Source organism: Panthera onca, chromosome C1 (genome assembly GCF_046562875.1).
Source record: "Panthera onca isolate mPanOnc1 chromosome C1, mPanOnc1 haplotype 2, whole genome shotgun sequence".
Classification (NCBI taxonomy): domain Eukaryota; kingdom Metazoa; phylum Chordata; class Mammalia; order Carnivora; family Felidae; genus Panthera; species Panthera onca.
The window spans coordinates 187463553-187479896 of record NC_138346.1 but is presented as its reverse complement, the minus strand read 5'-3'; the positions used below and the strand labels follow the sequence as shown (position 1 = coordinate 187479896).

Below are 16344 nucleotides of genomic sequence, written 5' to 3'. Positions count from 1 at the left end.
GTGGCCTGAATGTGCAAGCCGCCATCTCATCACCGTCGAGGACAACCTGATCCACACAGCTACGTTCTCACCCAGAGCACAGCCTCCTTCCACACCCTCTGAAACCTGAGCTGAGACTACAGGGCCTGAGCAGAGATGCCAGCATCTGGCTGCAGGCGGAGGCCCACCGGCTCTGGCAGATAGGACCCAGAGCCAAGGGCGGAGCAGGCTTCAGGGTGGGCCTGACGCCTGCAGTCCCCTACTCTGCTGGCTGGCCCAGCTCTGACCAGAAGAGCCTGCCCCCAACCCTCTTCACCCATCAGGGTCTGGGTCTGTCAGGCGGGCACACTGGCGGTGCATGGTCATGATTTCCCTTTGGCCTCAGCACACTGGCACCTCTCGGGAACCATGCAGACTCCTGGGTCCCTGCCAGTCTCCCACACCCACCTTGTGAAATGGTAAGGCAAATTCTTCTTTCAGTTTGGTAGAGAAATGACTCTTCCGAGAGGTCCAGAGACTCGTCACACAGCAGGTTAGGTTTGGGGAGAGCAGAGGCCAGAAGCTAGGGATCCGAGTCCTGGGCCATTTACACAGCCACCCTCTGCCATGTCCAGCAAGCACTGTAGAAGTAGATCAGTGGCTGTTGACTTTTTCGTCTTAGCACCTCCGATTGTAAATATTAGAGAATCTCAAGGAGCTTTCGTTTCTGGAGGTTTTTCCTGTCAGCATTTACCATATTACATATTAAGACTGAAAAAGTTTTAAATATTTAAACTTTAAAAAGATTTTTAAAAAAACCATTATATGTTAAATAATATGTTTTCGTGAAAAATAATTATGTTTCCTCAAGCAAACATTTCACGAGGACAGTGGCATTGTTTTACACTTTAACAAATCTCTTTAATTTGGGGCTTGATCGAAGATGGTCACTAGATTCTCACATCTGCTTCCACATTTGCTCTGTTGCAGTATCACACTTCACGGAGCTTCTGGAAAACTCCACTCTATATTCACAAGACAACAAAAGTGAAAAATGCAAATAACTTCTTAGTATCATGAAAATAGTTTTGACCTTGTGGACCCTCTGAAAGGGTCTCAGGGCCACTAAAGGTCCCCTGGACCATGCCTGGAGGATCACTGTGATGATGGTTCTTCCCAGTCTCTCTGCAGCCCCTCACACCCCCAGCCCAGGTCCCAGCAGCTGCCTTTACCTCCCCTCCAGCCTCTGTATCTGCAGTGGGGAGGCTGTGCACCAGACGTGATTAGTTCCTGCGACCTCACTTACAGGCCATGTGACCTTGGGGTTTGGGCAAGTCACTTACTGTTCCTCAGCTTGTTTCATCTTTCCCGTGTGAACATGGATAAATCCTCCTAGGCAGTTGTCATCGAGTTTAATGAGAGAGTAATCAGTGTTTGATTTGTCTTTTGGCATATTTCCCTCCCGTAGCAATGGGCAGAGAGGGTCAGGGTGGACAGCCCTGGGCCCAGGCTCGCCCGGAGGCTCCTCACTCCTCTGGATGAGGCGGAGGTAGAAGATGGGGCCCGAACACAGCCTCAGAGGAGGCACCTGCTGGGAAGGCAGCTGTTCAGACCTCGTAACCACCCTGCAACAGGCATTTGGAGGTGTGCGTCTGGCCCTCTGGGCTTGAAGCACTGAACAGGCAGGGAGGGGACACCGGCCTCTGGCTCTCACCAGTCAGGTTGGGGGTAAACTCAGTAGTTACTTGCTTTTGAGCAGGGTCGAGTGGGCTGTAGAAGGTGTTTGCTACTGGGGTGTAAGTTCACCCCGAGTGCCATGGTGGGGCTTGGCTGGTATGTCTGCTTTGCTTGAGGGAAACCTGGCCTGGTGGTGGTGGCCTGTGGCAGGCCCTCCCTTTAGCCCTTTCTGTGTGCTTAACCTCCTTGGTTGCTTTTGGTAAGTGCTTTGTTTTGAAATCTTACCCACCTATGAAATTTAGGTGCCCTTAAGGAGTGGGGTTGCTACTACTTTTATTCACTTTTCCCCTCGTTGGCTTCAGCCAGCTGGGTCTGCAGGAGCCCTGATTCCACCTTCCTGAGTCCCATCACCTCCAGCCCCGATATCCCCGGCCCCACCCTCCCTCACCTCCTCAGAGCAGTGCCAGTGACCCGGGGGACACAGCTTCACCTGCATTCAGCCTGGCTCAGCCTGGTGCCTGCGCACTTGTCACCTGCGTCGGCCTAACTCGGGCCTCGATTTCTCCGTGTATTTAAGGCCCTTTCTCATGTTTTATTTTATCTGGTTTGGCTTTTTGTGGCTTTCCTTCCTTTTGTACTAATGCTTCTCTCTGATCTTATTTGCATTCAAATTACCTCGCCAGGTGGTTCACCAATCAGAGGTAAGAATGCTGTCCGTGCATCTCGCCACGCCACGCCACGCCACTGCTGTCACCACCACTCCATCCCGTCCAGTCCGTCACCTCCCCCATGCCCATCCCGACCTCTCCAGCCTCCTCATCTCCAGCTCCGGTCCCCTCAGCACCACCGGCCACCACACACCTCCACTCTTGGTCATTCCCTCCTGTGGACTCATCCATTGCAAGTCTGGACTGTAGAAATAACTCCACTGAGCCCTGCCTCGGGGATGGCAAGCCCTGCTTCCTGGGCCTTCCAGGCCAACCCCACAGAAGGGACCCTGTCAGCTCCCACAGCGAAGCCAAGTGCTGATCCCCAAGCCCGGTCACAGATGGAGAGTCTTCCCAGGAAGTGGGGCAGCGTGACCAGGCCTTGCCTTGCCTTGCCTCCCAAGAAGCTCCTTTTTCTTGGGGCCCTCAATGACTGCTTGACTTCCTTTTAACCTCCTGGCCCTAGGACAGGGTGAGGACCATCCTGTAAATCCCGTTAGCTCAGCACACGCTAGGAGGAACATGCAGTGAAGACTTTAGTGTAGGTGCTGCAGTAACACAGAATAACCAGGGTCTCCTGTGACCAGATCAAATGACCTGCCAGCCCCGGCTGCTTCCAGAGCCCCGCAGCCTGGGGCTTCAGAAATCAGACTCTGGACTCAGAGATCTGGGTGCGAGTTTGACTCACCTGTGTGACCTTCAGAAAATCAATCCATCTCTCAGAAGTCTGCTTCCTCATCTTTAAATCGGGGCCAGGGCCCACTTCAGGGCTCATGAGATTTAGAGGAGGAGACAGGGGTCTGGGCGGTGTCTGGCTTGGAGCAGCCACGCTGTAAAATGGTTGCTTCTGCACTGATTTTATTCACTTCATCTCTTCACACGTCTCTCAGCGTCCTCGGGTACCTCTAGACCCCTCAGTCCAGGGCCAGGGTGGTCTCAGGACGGAAGCTGGGCTGAGGAACAGCTGCCTCCCTGTGGGGCATCTTGTCCATCACCCTCCAAGGATGGGACTGACCCTGCAGACCCCCCACCCGTCCTGTCAGCCTGTACCAGTTCTTCATGTCCCTGCCGCTGGGGCTTGGTGTTGACTCCAGGTTTGGGAGTTTCTGTGTGCATATAGGCTCAGGGTCTGAACTGGGTCCCCTGACCAGTCCTACTTCTCAGCACGGCATGGGGGGGGAGGGGGGGGAGGGGAGCCTCCTCCCCCAGCAGGGGTCCCACCCAGGCACTACTTCTTGTCCCTGCCTGTGGCACCAGCCACTGTGTCTCCCCTCCCTCCCCAGCTGAGCCGACCCAGTGCAGCACCCCCACCCCTACCCCACCACTAGCCAGGGGCTGACCCCACCTGCTCAAATGAACATTTTCTGTAACAACGTCCATCCATCCCATACACATGACCTGTTGAGTGCCCGACAGGGCTGTTCTTGGAGGAGATGGGTATTTGGCACGTGCGCTGGGCCCTCATGCTCGTGCTGCCTGACGCCCAGTGGGGAGGGCTGAGGCTAGGACCAGGGAGCAGGCCAGCCCTTTGTCCTGCATCGGGGTTGAGCCTTCGCAGGCTCTTCCCCCACCTCCAGCGCCCAGCCCCCTGCATATTCAGGGCCCCTCCTGCTGCCCTGGGCCTGGGTGGTGGGAGAGGGGTGTCAGGCAGTGAAGAGGCTGCAGCCAGGACCCGTGGGGGTCCTCCCCTGGGGGCTGGGCCACTAGAGTGTGATGTGGAACTCTTCCTGTGGCCCCTGACCAGTCCAGTCAGGTGGGGTCCCACAGGTTCTGTCTGTGTCCTGTGTGGGTGTGGTGACCATCAACCAGCCTCCCCTGGGAAGGGTGGGACTGTCAGGGTCACCCTGGCTGTTCCATGCAGGCGGCGGTTTTCTGTCAGGCTGTGTGCTATGGGGTTAAGTGTCCATTGGGCTGTCCTGTGTGGGTTTGATTGTCTGTCGGTTTGTTCCAGGGAGGGGGTGTTGCCTGTGCCTCGGGGTGTTACTGTCACAGACAGCTTTCTGGTGTGCGCTCATGAACGGTGTTTTTCCAGTGTTTACTGCCAGAGCTGGGGGGTGGCCAAGTCAAGTGGTTACACCTGCCACCTGCCCCCTGCCTTGGGCTCCCCTACCTGTACCTGCCACAACTGGACCTCTGTGAGGGTCCTTTTCAGCTGCCCGCCTCTCCCCCCCTCCCCCCCGAATCCTGGCTCCTGTCTGTCCGTCTGCGGCCGGAGCAGCCCCTCAGAGCACTGGCCCGAGTGGGAGCTACAGCCTCCATTAGCCTCCTGAATTATGCAGCAGCCGTGGTGGGTCGAAGCACTTTAGCAGGACCAGGCTGAGGAGAGGAGCCGGAATGGGTGGGGCCAGTGGGGTGGGGATGGGGTGGGAGGAGAGGATGGGTGCTGCGAGCAGGGCACCAGGCCCCCAGAGCAAGCCCCTTCCTTCCCGCGGACTTCTGGCGGGCGGCAGATTCTCAGGCTCTTGCCCAGTGAGAGCCGTTGCATGCTTGCAGCTCCCAGGCCCCCAGGTATACAGGCTGCTCCCACCTATGCCTGGCTCCGCGTTGCCTGGCAGGCCCGGTAGGTCTGGGAGCACTAATGGGGATGCTCCCTGGCAAACGGGCTGTAGTGCTGGACACTCCAGGGCGGTAGGGGGTGTGATGGAGCCCCTGGCCCAGCCCACAGGCCCTACTAGACTGCAGGGCAGGACAAGCAGGATTGTGTTCCAGAGTGTGACCCTTGCTTCCAGCCGGGAGGCCAGTGGGCTCATCAGGCAGAGCTTCCTGGAAGCAACACTGGTGCCCAGGCGTGGCCCCGATTTTTGCAACATCTCATCAACACAAGCCCCCTCCCCGTGTTCCAGGCCTGACCTCTGTCGCTGTGTCCCCACAGGTGCCTTGCAGATTGAGAGCAGTGAGGAGTCGGACCAAGGCAAGTACGAGTGTGTGGCGACCAACTCTAAAGGCACACGCTACTCGGCCCCCGCCAACCTGTATGTGCGAGGTAAGGATGCAGGCAGAGCCCAGCCCTGTCTCTGCGGAGCTGAACTGGCCCTGCTGGGCACGTTGTCCGGAGCCCTTGGTGTGGACGGTGGGGGCTGCCGTGGGCCCAGTCTCTCCTTTCCTACCTCTTTCTGCCGCAGCAAGAACAGCCGTCACAGTGCTCCCACTGGGCAGACTCCCCATGTCTACTGCTACTTTTCCTTCCTTCTCTGCAGGCCCTCTGGGAGGCAGCCGCTCTTGGGAGCATTTGTATCTCTTGTAGGTCCTGCCACGTGGGCCCAGAGCCCCACGGGAGTCTCGAGCCTTCCAAGCAGACTTCTCACTGTCAGTGTGTGTGTGTGTGTGTGTGTGTGTGTGTGTGTGCACAGGCGAGCATACATGATTGTGTGTAAACATGGGCATACCGGCCCAGTATTCCTCGAGTCTGTCCTGCCTACCCCAGCCGGCGGGAGGCGAGGGGGGGCGGGGGGACCTCCAGGCCAGGTGAACCTGCCCCTCTGGAGGCCAGGTCTGCCCAGGGCCTTCCTGGAGGAAGAGCCGGCTGTGCTCTGTCACCAGCCAGGACTCTTGTAGAGAGTGTCAGTCTGAGGTAGTTGTGAGCCCCTGTAGGTGAGCACCTACTGTATTTCAGGTGTTCCTTGCTGGGACTTAATGGATCGTGCATTTTCACAAGTCCAGATACCCAGCAGAGAGAGCTTGGGGACTGTTTTGGAGTGTCCAGTGTCTGCTCTGCTCACAGCCCAAGGGTGACCAAAGCCGGCCACCTGCTCCTCCTTGAGGACACCCAGGGTCTGGTGTGCACAGTGCCCAGCAGGGACCCTGCTTCTCCTCCCACATCCCCTCGCTTAGCCCTCCCGCACAGATGGACATCATTACAAGTGAAACTGTCTCTACTCAGGGGATTTGAAAAGGAAAGTGGACACGGCTTCCTTGCAGCGATGACTTCATCATGCTAAGTGCTTAGGGCCGCTTCTTGAGGGGGTCATCTGCCTGTCTGCCCAGGCCCTGTCAATGGCCTGTCCCACTCTTTGGGGCCACATAGACAGGGCAGGGAAAATCAGGCTGTCAACCATATAGTTATGGAGGAGCTGCTCTGTGTTAGGGCACAGGTTCCCAAGAGGCCCAGCCTGCCAGCCCACTGGGTGACAGGCAAATTGTGCTTCAGAGACTATGGAACTATCTTCATCAGAGTTGGGGGTGTGGGGTGGGAGGTTCCCACTCAGCCCCCTTGTCAGGTGTCCTCATCAAGGCACGCCTAAGTGGACCCAGGACCTATCTTAAAGAACATCATCAGAACAGAGAGGCCAGGCGCCTGAGAGCCACCCACAAGGCCAAGAGAGTGGAGTTGTGAGGTGCACAGCCCTTCCCCACACGGCTGCAGCCAGAGCTTCTGACTGGCACACAAGGGGTCTGACAAGTCCCCTCCTAGAGAGGAGCAGCTGGAACAGCCCTAGGTGCCTCCTCCCACCTGGACTGTCCATTCCAAGTGCTCTGCGGTCCTGACTGAACACTTCTTCCAAAAGATCATCGGGTCCAGAGTGGCTGCATCAGGGAGAGGAGAGGCCCGGCAGAGCCACTGAGAAACCCTTGCTGCCTGGGTATGGGCTGGTCCTATGGGCACATTTCCTGGAGCAGATCTGCAGGAGGTCCTACTGAAGCAGGAAAAGGCCCAGACATAGGTGATGGGCCCTGCATTGTTATCTTGACTGGGTGGTAGTCCCTGAAGTCACCGTCACACTGGCCTCATCCCTGAGGCGAGGCGGTGGGTCTCTTTGGAGATGAGGAGAGCTCAGCCACTGTAGCTGCCAGCCGGGCACTAACCAGGGAACTCTTACCTCCAGCCACACAAGGTCCTCAGGCAGGACCCTGCCATGGTCCATCCCCCCTTCCCACCAAGTCTTCCTAAATCACCTTTCTGACCAATACCCACAAAGTCTTTGGGGCAGGGAGTGTGGGAGTTTCTTTAGTTCAGCCCCACTTGCCAGGGACCCTAACGCAGGCCGTCCAGCCTGGCTCTGTCTTTTCCTCCCTCACACACATGTTCCTGTGGCCCCTGATATGTAAGGTTCAGCCCTAAGTTTCTGTCCCCAAGACCTGACTTATACCCAGGCCCCACCTGAACCTGTACCTGCCCTGTTTGGTCAACAGCAATTTGCCCTGTAGCCCCAGGACTTGTAATGAGACCTGGAAAACCTGCTCCTAGGACTTTTGCTTCCCATGTCCCCACTGCTCCTCATCTCTGTCCTGGCAAAGCCCCTGCTTTCCACCCCCAGCAGTGCAGAGGGCCCATCAGCCCCAGCTCCTCTGAGACTGCCTCTCCTGTGCTGGCCACCAGCTCTATCCTGAACCCTGCTTGCGAGTGCGCCGCCCATGGAGAAATCCCCCAATGCCTGCCTGCTGCCAGCAGAGCGGCTGTGAGGTCTTCCAGCGCAGGCACCTGGGGCCCCTCCAGGCCAGTGGGCTCCAGCTGTCGGGAGCCTCGGCATCCGGGTTGGTGTGGACTCTAGCCCAGGTTTCTCAACCTCAGCATAGTCGATACTTGCAGCTGCGTGACTCAGTTATGTGGGGCTATCCTGGACATTGTATGATGTCTAGCAGCACCTCTGGCCCCCTAGATGCCAGCAGTACCCCCTAGCCATGACAATCCACAACTTCTCCAGACCTTGCCCAGTGTCGCCTGGGGGGACCCTACCTGCTGGGAACCACTACAGTAGATAGATGGCCTCCCTGCCAGCATTCACCTCCCTCCATCTCTCTTCTCCCGCTGTGTCCACTGGGCTCGAGGCCACATCTCCTCCTTGGATTTGTTTTCGGTGCCTCGCATCTCCTCTGTCCTCTAAACTCTCAGGGCTCTGCTCTCTGTCTGAGCCCCTGCAGCCGCTGCATTTAATGGGACAGCATGTGTGAAGCTCCCGGCACAGTGGCAGGCACATGGGAAGTGCTTGGTGGCCAGTGACCCCTGCTGCTGTCGAGATAGCTGTTGGGGATGTGTCATCCAGTTACACGTGCCTTTGCTCACGGTTGCCCACAGCTCCACCCACAGTCCAGCGGGCCCAGGCAGGCTGGGTGGACCAGCCTTTCTGTGTCACCATACGTCTTTGTCTCCGAGTGACTCACACTCTCCTTCCATCCACAGCGTTTCTCTCCTCCAGCTCTCAGGACACAGAGCTGCCAGGGGCCAGGGTGTGGCCACGCCCAACCTTCCCCCTTCTCTTCAGGGAGCTGGCCGCTGGCCACAGCTGAGTCTCAACGGGGCAGTGTCTCTACAGCCTTTCTCCCCATAGGTGTCCATACCAGCTCCTCAAGCTGGTGCTGTGCAGTGTGGGGCTTCCTGAAGGTGGTGGGAATCTAGCAGCCCGTGTGCCTTGGTGCGTTTGTGGGCTGGGTGGGTCCCGACCCCAGAGCCCAGCTCACTGGGTCTGTCGAGCCGTGGGGTGTGTGTGAGGCATGGGGACCCGCCTGTGCTCCCCTTTCACCCCGCCCTGTTCCACCCTTGGCGCCCCAGCGCCTGCCAGTGGGACCCAGCCCTGTCCACCATGTCCTCCATGAGTCCTGAGTCTTTCGTGAGCGGCGTGGTCCGCGTGCACCTGCGTGCACGTGCGTGTGCGTGGGGCACAAGAGTCTTGTCTTGTTTCCGTGCTGTGTGGGCAGTTGAAGGTTGGCCTGTTTTTACTCTCTCTGTGTTTCTCCTTGTCTTTTTTTTATTCCCTCCTCATCCTCATCGCACTCTGCCATCAACCCAAACTCTCATCTCTCAGATCAGCGAGAAGGTTGGTCCTTTTCACTTCTTATCCATCTGCAGTTCGCCCGTCGATGGGATGCTCCCGTCAGTACGGCCCAGAGGGCTCGGTCAGCTCCCTCAGGCTCGCTCCAGCCAGGCCTGCCCGCCAGTCGGGCTCCGCTCTCTGCTGTTTGGGCCGGCAGGCCGGCAGGACCAGGGGTGGGCGGGCTGGCCCCCTGCCCTGCATGTTTGTGCCGCTTGGGTCCCTGATGTGCCACGTGCTGCATGTCCCCTTAGCTGGGCTCCCCTGCTGGGGCGGTCAGGCAGGCATGGTGCATGACACGAAACTGTGCCCCCCTTTGTGCCTGGGCCAGGCCAGCTCTCTGTTCCAGGTGGGGCTCAGGAGTGGTTGGGGGAGCTGAGAGCAGTAGAGCCTTAAGTGTGCCTGTGGGGCCTTTCTCCCCAACCGTATCACCTAAACTCCACCTTTGCCCGAGCTCAGCTGCAGCCACTGGAAAGACGAAGGGAAAAGGCTAATGTAGAATGAGCTCACCCCACAAAGTCCTGCGGGTCTGCCCTGACCTTGAGGTTCCCACCAAGCCCCGATGGGCCTCGTGAAGTTTGGTGTCCATGGCACAGGTGGGTGGCATCATCTTGGGCCGAAGGAAATCTACACTCTTGTCTTTTCCCCCTTTCCAACCAGAGCTGAATGAAGATCTTCCCACCTGCCCCAGCCCCTTTGCCAAGGCCCTCCCAGCCCTCTGGTGTTTCCTCAGGCCTGTGCTGGGCGCTGAGCATTCAGATTCAGGGAGCTCACACCTGACCGAACAGTTGACTGCAACTTGGTAAGGCCCACATGGGAGCCAGAAGAGGCCCCGGCCCAGCCACAGGTTGGGAAGGGCTCCGCAGAGACCCTGCTCCAGCCCATTCCAGAACATTCTCACATGGGGCTCTGTTTTCAGCCCCACCCTCAGGGCCAGACCTCTACTGCTAGCCTTGGGGCCAGCAGCAGAGGCTGGCACTCCTTCCTGTGTCACATGATCTCAGTGGTCAGAGGAGACTCACCTGTCCACTGGGCTTTAGGCTGAGCCCCAGGGAGCAGACTCAGGCCACCTGGTCCCCTTTCCTCCGTGAGGGAGAAGAGAGTCAGGCGGGAGGAGGGCTGAGGCCCCAGCTCAGATATCAGCCCTGAGCATCCGTCCATATGCGCTCCTGAGCTCTGGGGCATTTCGGTTACACCATTTCGCTGACCAGGCGGATCTGCCGGGGCGTCCAGAAAGCAGTCATCAGCAGACAGCCCAGCCTGCCTGCAGCCGCCTCCCCCTACACCCATTCCCCCACCATCCTGGTCCCACATCCCTTTTCTGTCTCCCCCTCTGTGGTCCCACCAAAAATAAGCACGTATACAAATATTTAACGGGAAAGCAGAAATGAGTTTCTAAATATTCCAGGGGGATTTGCCGGGCTGGTAATTTGTTTGGCGCTGATAATTACATCTTACATTTTTCCAGCTTTACTTAAAACTGTGTGCCGAGTGCGCCGGCATTTAATTACTGCTCTGCGGCAGCCACAAGGTTATTTATTAAAGAGTTATTTTATCTTGATACAGTGGATCCTGCCCCTCATCCCCTCCTTAATGTTGTGTTATTTTCATCAGAGAAATTTCTGTGAGTGAATGCAGATTGCGGGGCTGCCTCCCCCTGCGATTAGGCTGTCACTCCACTGAATGCTGATGCCTCCGGGCGCCACACCGCCCTATTATAGGGGGTTGTCAGCGCAAATAATTAGACTTAAAAGTTACAGCTGAAATATAATCCAGACATGGCAGAGCCCTGTTTTGGAAATTGTCTATAAAATGTCAGCAGTAAAGATGCACGGGGAACAGTAATAGACCGGCATTGTTGGAGCCCAAGATTAGACCTAAGTGCATTTTTCCTGGCTCTGGCTTTTTTCTTCCCTGCTGTTGCTCTGTCAATAGACTGAGTCCAGGGCAAGTTCTGCCCCTTTTGGAGGCCTTGTGTCTGGGACGGTGGGAGGAGTGACCATGGGGCTGCTGCAGGGAGGCGCCGGCCACTCCTGGCTGTTAGGGCGGGGGTGGCTGTCCAGGCAGGTCCAGGGTGCAGGGCCCCACTGGCACTCGGGATCCCAGGAGGCCACTTCTTACCTCTCTTGCCCCCACCCTCCCTCTGCAGACATACCCTAACCTCCCTCACACTGCAGTGAAGATGAGCCTGAGCTTTGGGAAGTCTCGCTCCAGAGCTCCTTGTGTGTGCCCGAAGCCCGGTGCTCCGGCAAAGTCAAGGGTGCATCCCTAGCAGCCTCTGGGCTTGAGACACTTGCCCAGGTGCTAGGGATGATCCTAAGGGTCACATCTGACCTCATCCTTAGTCCCCGCAATGTTCTGTCTTCCACCTGCAGGTAGGAGGGGAAAAATACAAGGGAAAACAAAACTATTCTCAACGTTTATTCTGAAGGGCCTCCACTTCCTGACAGTGGAACAGAAGACCTTGTCCTCCCAGGACTATTTATGTCCTTTCCCTGGGGCTCTTTGTTTTTATGTCCCGGCACTAATCAGGCCCCAAGATTCCACCACTGACCAGGGTCAAGCTTGCAGCCATGGTGTCCCCTGGCACAGGCTTTCCAAGTCCCATCCTTCTTTTGTATGTTTGTTTGTTTATTCTTGAGAGAGACAGAGTGTGAGGGGGAACGGGGCAGAGAGAGAGAGAGAGAGACATGGAATCCAAAGCAGGCTCCAGGCTCTGAGCTGTCAGCACAGAGCCTGACACGGGGCTCAAATTCACAAGCCGTGAGATCATGACCTGAGCTGAAGTCGGACACCCAAACGACTGAGCCACCCAGGTGCCCCATCCAAATCCCATCCTTCTGCCAACTGGAGAATATCTTCTGCCAGCCCTGGCTGTCCAGAAGCTTCTCCCTAGAGCCTCCCAGTTGTCTTTTTTAAGACTTATCAGCCAGGGCTCAAAAGGGTGTGAGCTTTTCATCACACAGACGATCTCCTGGTAATACGTAAATTCGGGCATGGCACTTAGAAGGATCAGTCTTAAGTCGGTTCTCTTGTCTGTAATTGGGAGGTGATAGCATCTCTAGCAAGGAAGCCTTCAGCACGTAATAGATATTCAAGAGTGGTTTCCCTTCCCCGAGCTTCTTTCGGTGCCCATGAATGAGGAGGACATGGGCTGAGAATAAAGACCTGATCAGTTAAGACTGTTCCCCTGTGCCTGTCCGCCCAAGCCAGGACTGTGCTGGACCCCTTCCTTCGTCGGCAAGCCTGGGCCTGGTCTGCAAATAGACCTGCCTGCCCGTACCTCTCCTCCCACTGCCAGCCCCCCAGGCCCAACCCTGGAGCTCAGGGAGGGCCCACAGCACCAGGCTGGGCAGTGCTTCTCTCTGTGCATCCCAGTCTCACTCTGGTATCATTCGAGGGAGTGAGTGCCCAAAGGGCGCTCTTGTGGGTCCCTCCTGCCAGCTGTGCCCAGGATCCAACTATTCTCTGCCATGCAGAACTCTCTACCTGTGACATGTTGTCATTGTTCCATGTGGACTCCCAGCTTTGGGACAAGTGACAGAAACCTACTTAATTGGCTTAAGCAAAACAAGGAGATTCTTGTCTTAACCAAACTCAAATATGTAGAGGTAGAAATTTGGTGTCAGGCAGGGCTGGATCCAGATATTTAAACAGTTTGGTCAGGCTCTGGTGTGTCTCTTAGCTCTGTTCTCCTCAATTGACTTCTTTGTTCTCAAGTGTGTTCTTCCAAGTGTTACAAAAGGTGGTCCCCAGTCCCTCTAAGAATAGCCACGGCAGTACAGAAAGAAAGCTGTTCTAATAGTTTTTGCAGAAGTCCAAAGGCTATATATCTCGCTAACCCGATCTGGGTCACATGCCCCATGTAGCAAGAATGGGAGGAGAGGCAGTTCCCCTAAAGAAGATGAGGAGGCCAATTCTAGAAGGCAGAACACTAGATGTCCATGAGACACATTGAGATCCCAAGTGAGCCTGGGGACACAGAGGGAAGTAGACTCAGCCCGTGATGCCAGTCACACGTGGCTTTCTTGGGGGTTCTGCCTAGAGGTCTCGGAGTGAGGTGGTGTGGACAGAGTTGGGGCAGGAGCTGAGTGAGGTGGGGTCTGGTCATGTGGCCTGAGGAACCATGCAGGTGTTTTAACAGAGAAGTAATGTGAGCAGAACTGTGCTGTTTGTGGAGGGGCCTGGAGGAAGCCGCCGTGGCCGAGACTTTGGTGGGGGCAGTGGCCTCTGGGTCTGGAAAGAAATTTAGTGGGTTTGAAAGATACTTTAGCCACGCGCCAACAGGACCTGGTGATTTGTTGGGTGTCTAGTCTCTGGGCTGCAGCTTGACCCCTGTGCAGTGAGGTCAGAGATGGGACCAGGTGGTTTCTGCGGTCCCTTCCAGCTCTGATTCTGTGGTTTAGGCTGTCTGAGCAGCAGAGTCTGGAACCTATGGTGGAGGTGCTCCTGATGTGACAGCATGGGTCCTTTGCATGCCCTGGCTCCCCAGCAAGGGTCCTCGGAGACCCGCACGCACTCTCGGTGCCGCCTTTTGGTTCCTTAGCCTCGCTGCCTGCCTTCTCCAGCACTGTCTGTAGGGGTGCCCCTGCCCACCAGCTGCATGACCCGTCAGCATGCCACGCATGCCTGCCCATGGCTAGGTCTTGCCTGCCTTCCCCCCTTCTGCATGTTCCAAATGTCTGTGCCCAGCTTCCAACTTTCAGGGGGGGGTTCCAGGCTACAACTTGGCCTGAGAAGCTCAGAACAGCTTCTGGCCTGGAAAGCCCAAGACCAGAGGTCGTGGCCAGGCACAGCTACCCTCCCTCTTGAGACCCTTGTTCATTGGCGCAGAAAGCCATCTGTTCGGCGCCCTCATCGTGTTACTGCCATCGTCATGCCCATCCTGCCCGCGGACCACGTCCCTGGCCTGCCCTGACCCCTTGCCCAGCCCCTTCTGAGGGGCAGCTCTTCCCCTTGGGTTCCCAGGCTGTGTCTTGAGCCTGGTTGAGGTCCTGGCAAGTGGTCATGCCCCTTGCCCTCATCTCTCACCTCGGGTCACAGCCTGGAGGTGGAGGCAGTGACTCCAGAGAAGGTGGCCGTGTCACTCCTGGGCAGACCCTCTCCCCTGCCCCAGCCATGCTCTGAGGTCCTCCACCCTCAGGTGCCTGGACTTCTCTCACTGGTGCCCCATTTAGCCCCTCTGGAGAGGGTCAAGAGCAGGTGGGGGCAGGCACTGGAAGGCAACCTGGGATGTGGCCCTGACTAGGCCCTCAGTGTAGACCTGAGGCCCGAACCTTGCACTGAGTCCCTGTGTGACCCTGGGCAGAAAGGACTTTTCTGGGCCTCAGTCTCCTAGGCTGTAAAGTGGGAGCTTGGTTGCGGAATCTCTTATGTTCCGGTCTGAGTGTGGGGGTTACTTCTAGCCCAAAAGTGGGGTGGTGGGAGGTGGTAAGTTGGGGCCCAGGGACTCTACCCCACCTGTCTCTGAGGTGGGTTTGACTCTGGCAAGCGGGGCTTCCTGGATGAGGGGCCCCTGCCCTTCCATCCTCCAGAGTGTCCTGCCCGGCCCGTGAGTACCTCTCTCCCTCCTCCCACAGTGCGCCGTGTGGCTCCTCGTTTCTCCATCCCTCCCAGCAGCCAAGAGGTGATGCCAGGTGGCAGCGTGAACCTGACTTGCGTTGCGGTGGGCGCACCTATGCCGTACGTGAAGTGGATGATGGGGGCTGAGGAGCTCACCAAGGAGGATGAGATGCCTGTTGGCCGCAACGTGCTGGAGCTCAGCAATGTCGTGCGCTCTGCCAACTACACCTGCGTGGCCATCTCCTCCCTGGGCATGATCGAAGCCACAGCCCAGGTCACAGTGAAAGGTGAGTGCCACATGCATGCCTGCCGTGGCCTGCGGCCCGCCCTGTCGCACAGGGTGACAGGAGGTCCCAGCACCCATAGCTGGTGAGGATGGCTGTTGTGGGGATGGATGAGGTCTAGGGGTCATCGCCCTCTCCTGGGGTCTCCTGGCCCTCACTGGTGGAGAGAGGAGTTTCTGTCATTCATAGTGTTAGTAATAGCAAACAGATACTGAGTTCCCGTGGGCAGATACCGCACTGGTAAGCACAGAGTACTTTGTTTCATTTGTATTATGCTGGGAGGTAGGCCCTCTTCCTGTTTTACAAGTGAGGGAACAGAGATGCAGGGTCACATGGGAGGAAATGACAGAGCAGAGACTTGAACCCTTGGGGGTCTGATGCTATAGTCTGATGCTACAGTATGACCCCCTAGCCACTACATGGCACCAGACCCTCAGGTTTACCAACCCCCTGGCAGGAAGGATATGGTGAAATAGTGGCCAAGGGGACATGGGCTCTCCACCAGCTCCCTGGGATAGGCATGCATATGCACACTCCTCCAGGCTCCCTGCCTCCGTTCCTCCCTCAGAGCTGTCCTCCATTCGGCAACTGAAGTGATCTTTTGAAGATGTGAAGCAGGTTCTCACCACTCTCTTTTAAGAAAACAGCCTTCCAGTGGCTTCCCGTTGCTTTTAGGGTAAACACCGGGATCCTCACTCCCCTCACCCAGCTCTGCTGGCACTACTCAGTTCTGCCGGGCGCTCACCCAGCCCTCACTATGCTGGTTCTCCCCCAGTCCAGGTCTCAGCCCTGTGAGGCCCTCATGGATGTCCCCAGCTCAGCACCCTGCTGTCTGCTGTCCTTGTGTGCACCGGAATCATGAGTATGGACGCAGTGCTTCCCACTCACCCTAGAGTGTAAACTCCGCAAGGGCAGGGGTGCGGCCGTGTGACCTGTGTCCTCAGCCCCAGCGCAGTGCCCAGCAATTAGTAGGCTTTTGATAATTATTTGTTAAATGGTCGGCTGTGGATCTGGGGCTTTTCTACCTTCAGTTTGAGCCAAGCCACAGGTGTGTGGGGCCCAAAGCCCCAACACTTTCTAAAATCCAGACCTTTCCCTTAGGCGTGTCTCTCCCCAACACCAGCCCCAGTCACGCGTAGGTGCCCACAGGGAGCGCAGGCAAGCCCCAGAGGCAGACCTCAGCGTCCCAGCCTGTGTGCATGGGACCTGGTCAGGCCATGCCACCTCTGTGTCTTAGGTTGTTAGGTGAGGATCCAGTGAGTTCTTGAAGTAACGAGAACAGTCTCGAAGTAACGAAGTAGTGTCTCGAAGACACTAGATGACCAAAGGCCCCTGGAGGCCCTGACAGGTGTGGTCACCATCCCCTGCTAGGTGCCCTTAGAGGTCACCTTGAACTTTTCAAGCTGTTCT

The 16344-nt window shown here is 57.0% G+C and overlaps 1 protein-coding gene across 13 annotated transcripts in view; it reads left to right on the top strand.

The window, feature by feature from the left end:
• PTPRF (protein tyrosine phosphatase receptor type F) overlaps nt 1-16344 on the top strand; it is an 86708-nt gene that overhangs the window by 40807 nt on the left and 29557 nt on the right. For 8 of the 13 annotated variants that reach the window (XM_060623812.3, XM_060623820.3, XM_060623814.3 and 5 more), the window contains 3 exons: nt 2319-2336; nt 5215-5325; nt 14668-14937. In XM_060623812.3, coding sequence (XP_060479795.2) covers nt 2319-2336; nt 5215-5325; nt 14668-14937 — 399 coding nt within the window. The remainder of the gene's footprint in view (nt 1-2318; nt 2337-5214; nt 5326-14667; nt 14938-16344) is intronic. The other 5 variants (XM_060623813.3, XM_060623826.3, XM_060623818.3 and 2 more) reach the window with 1 other exon arrangement.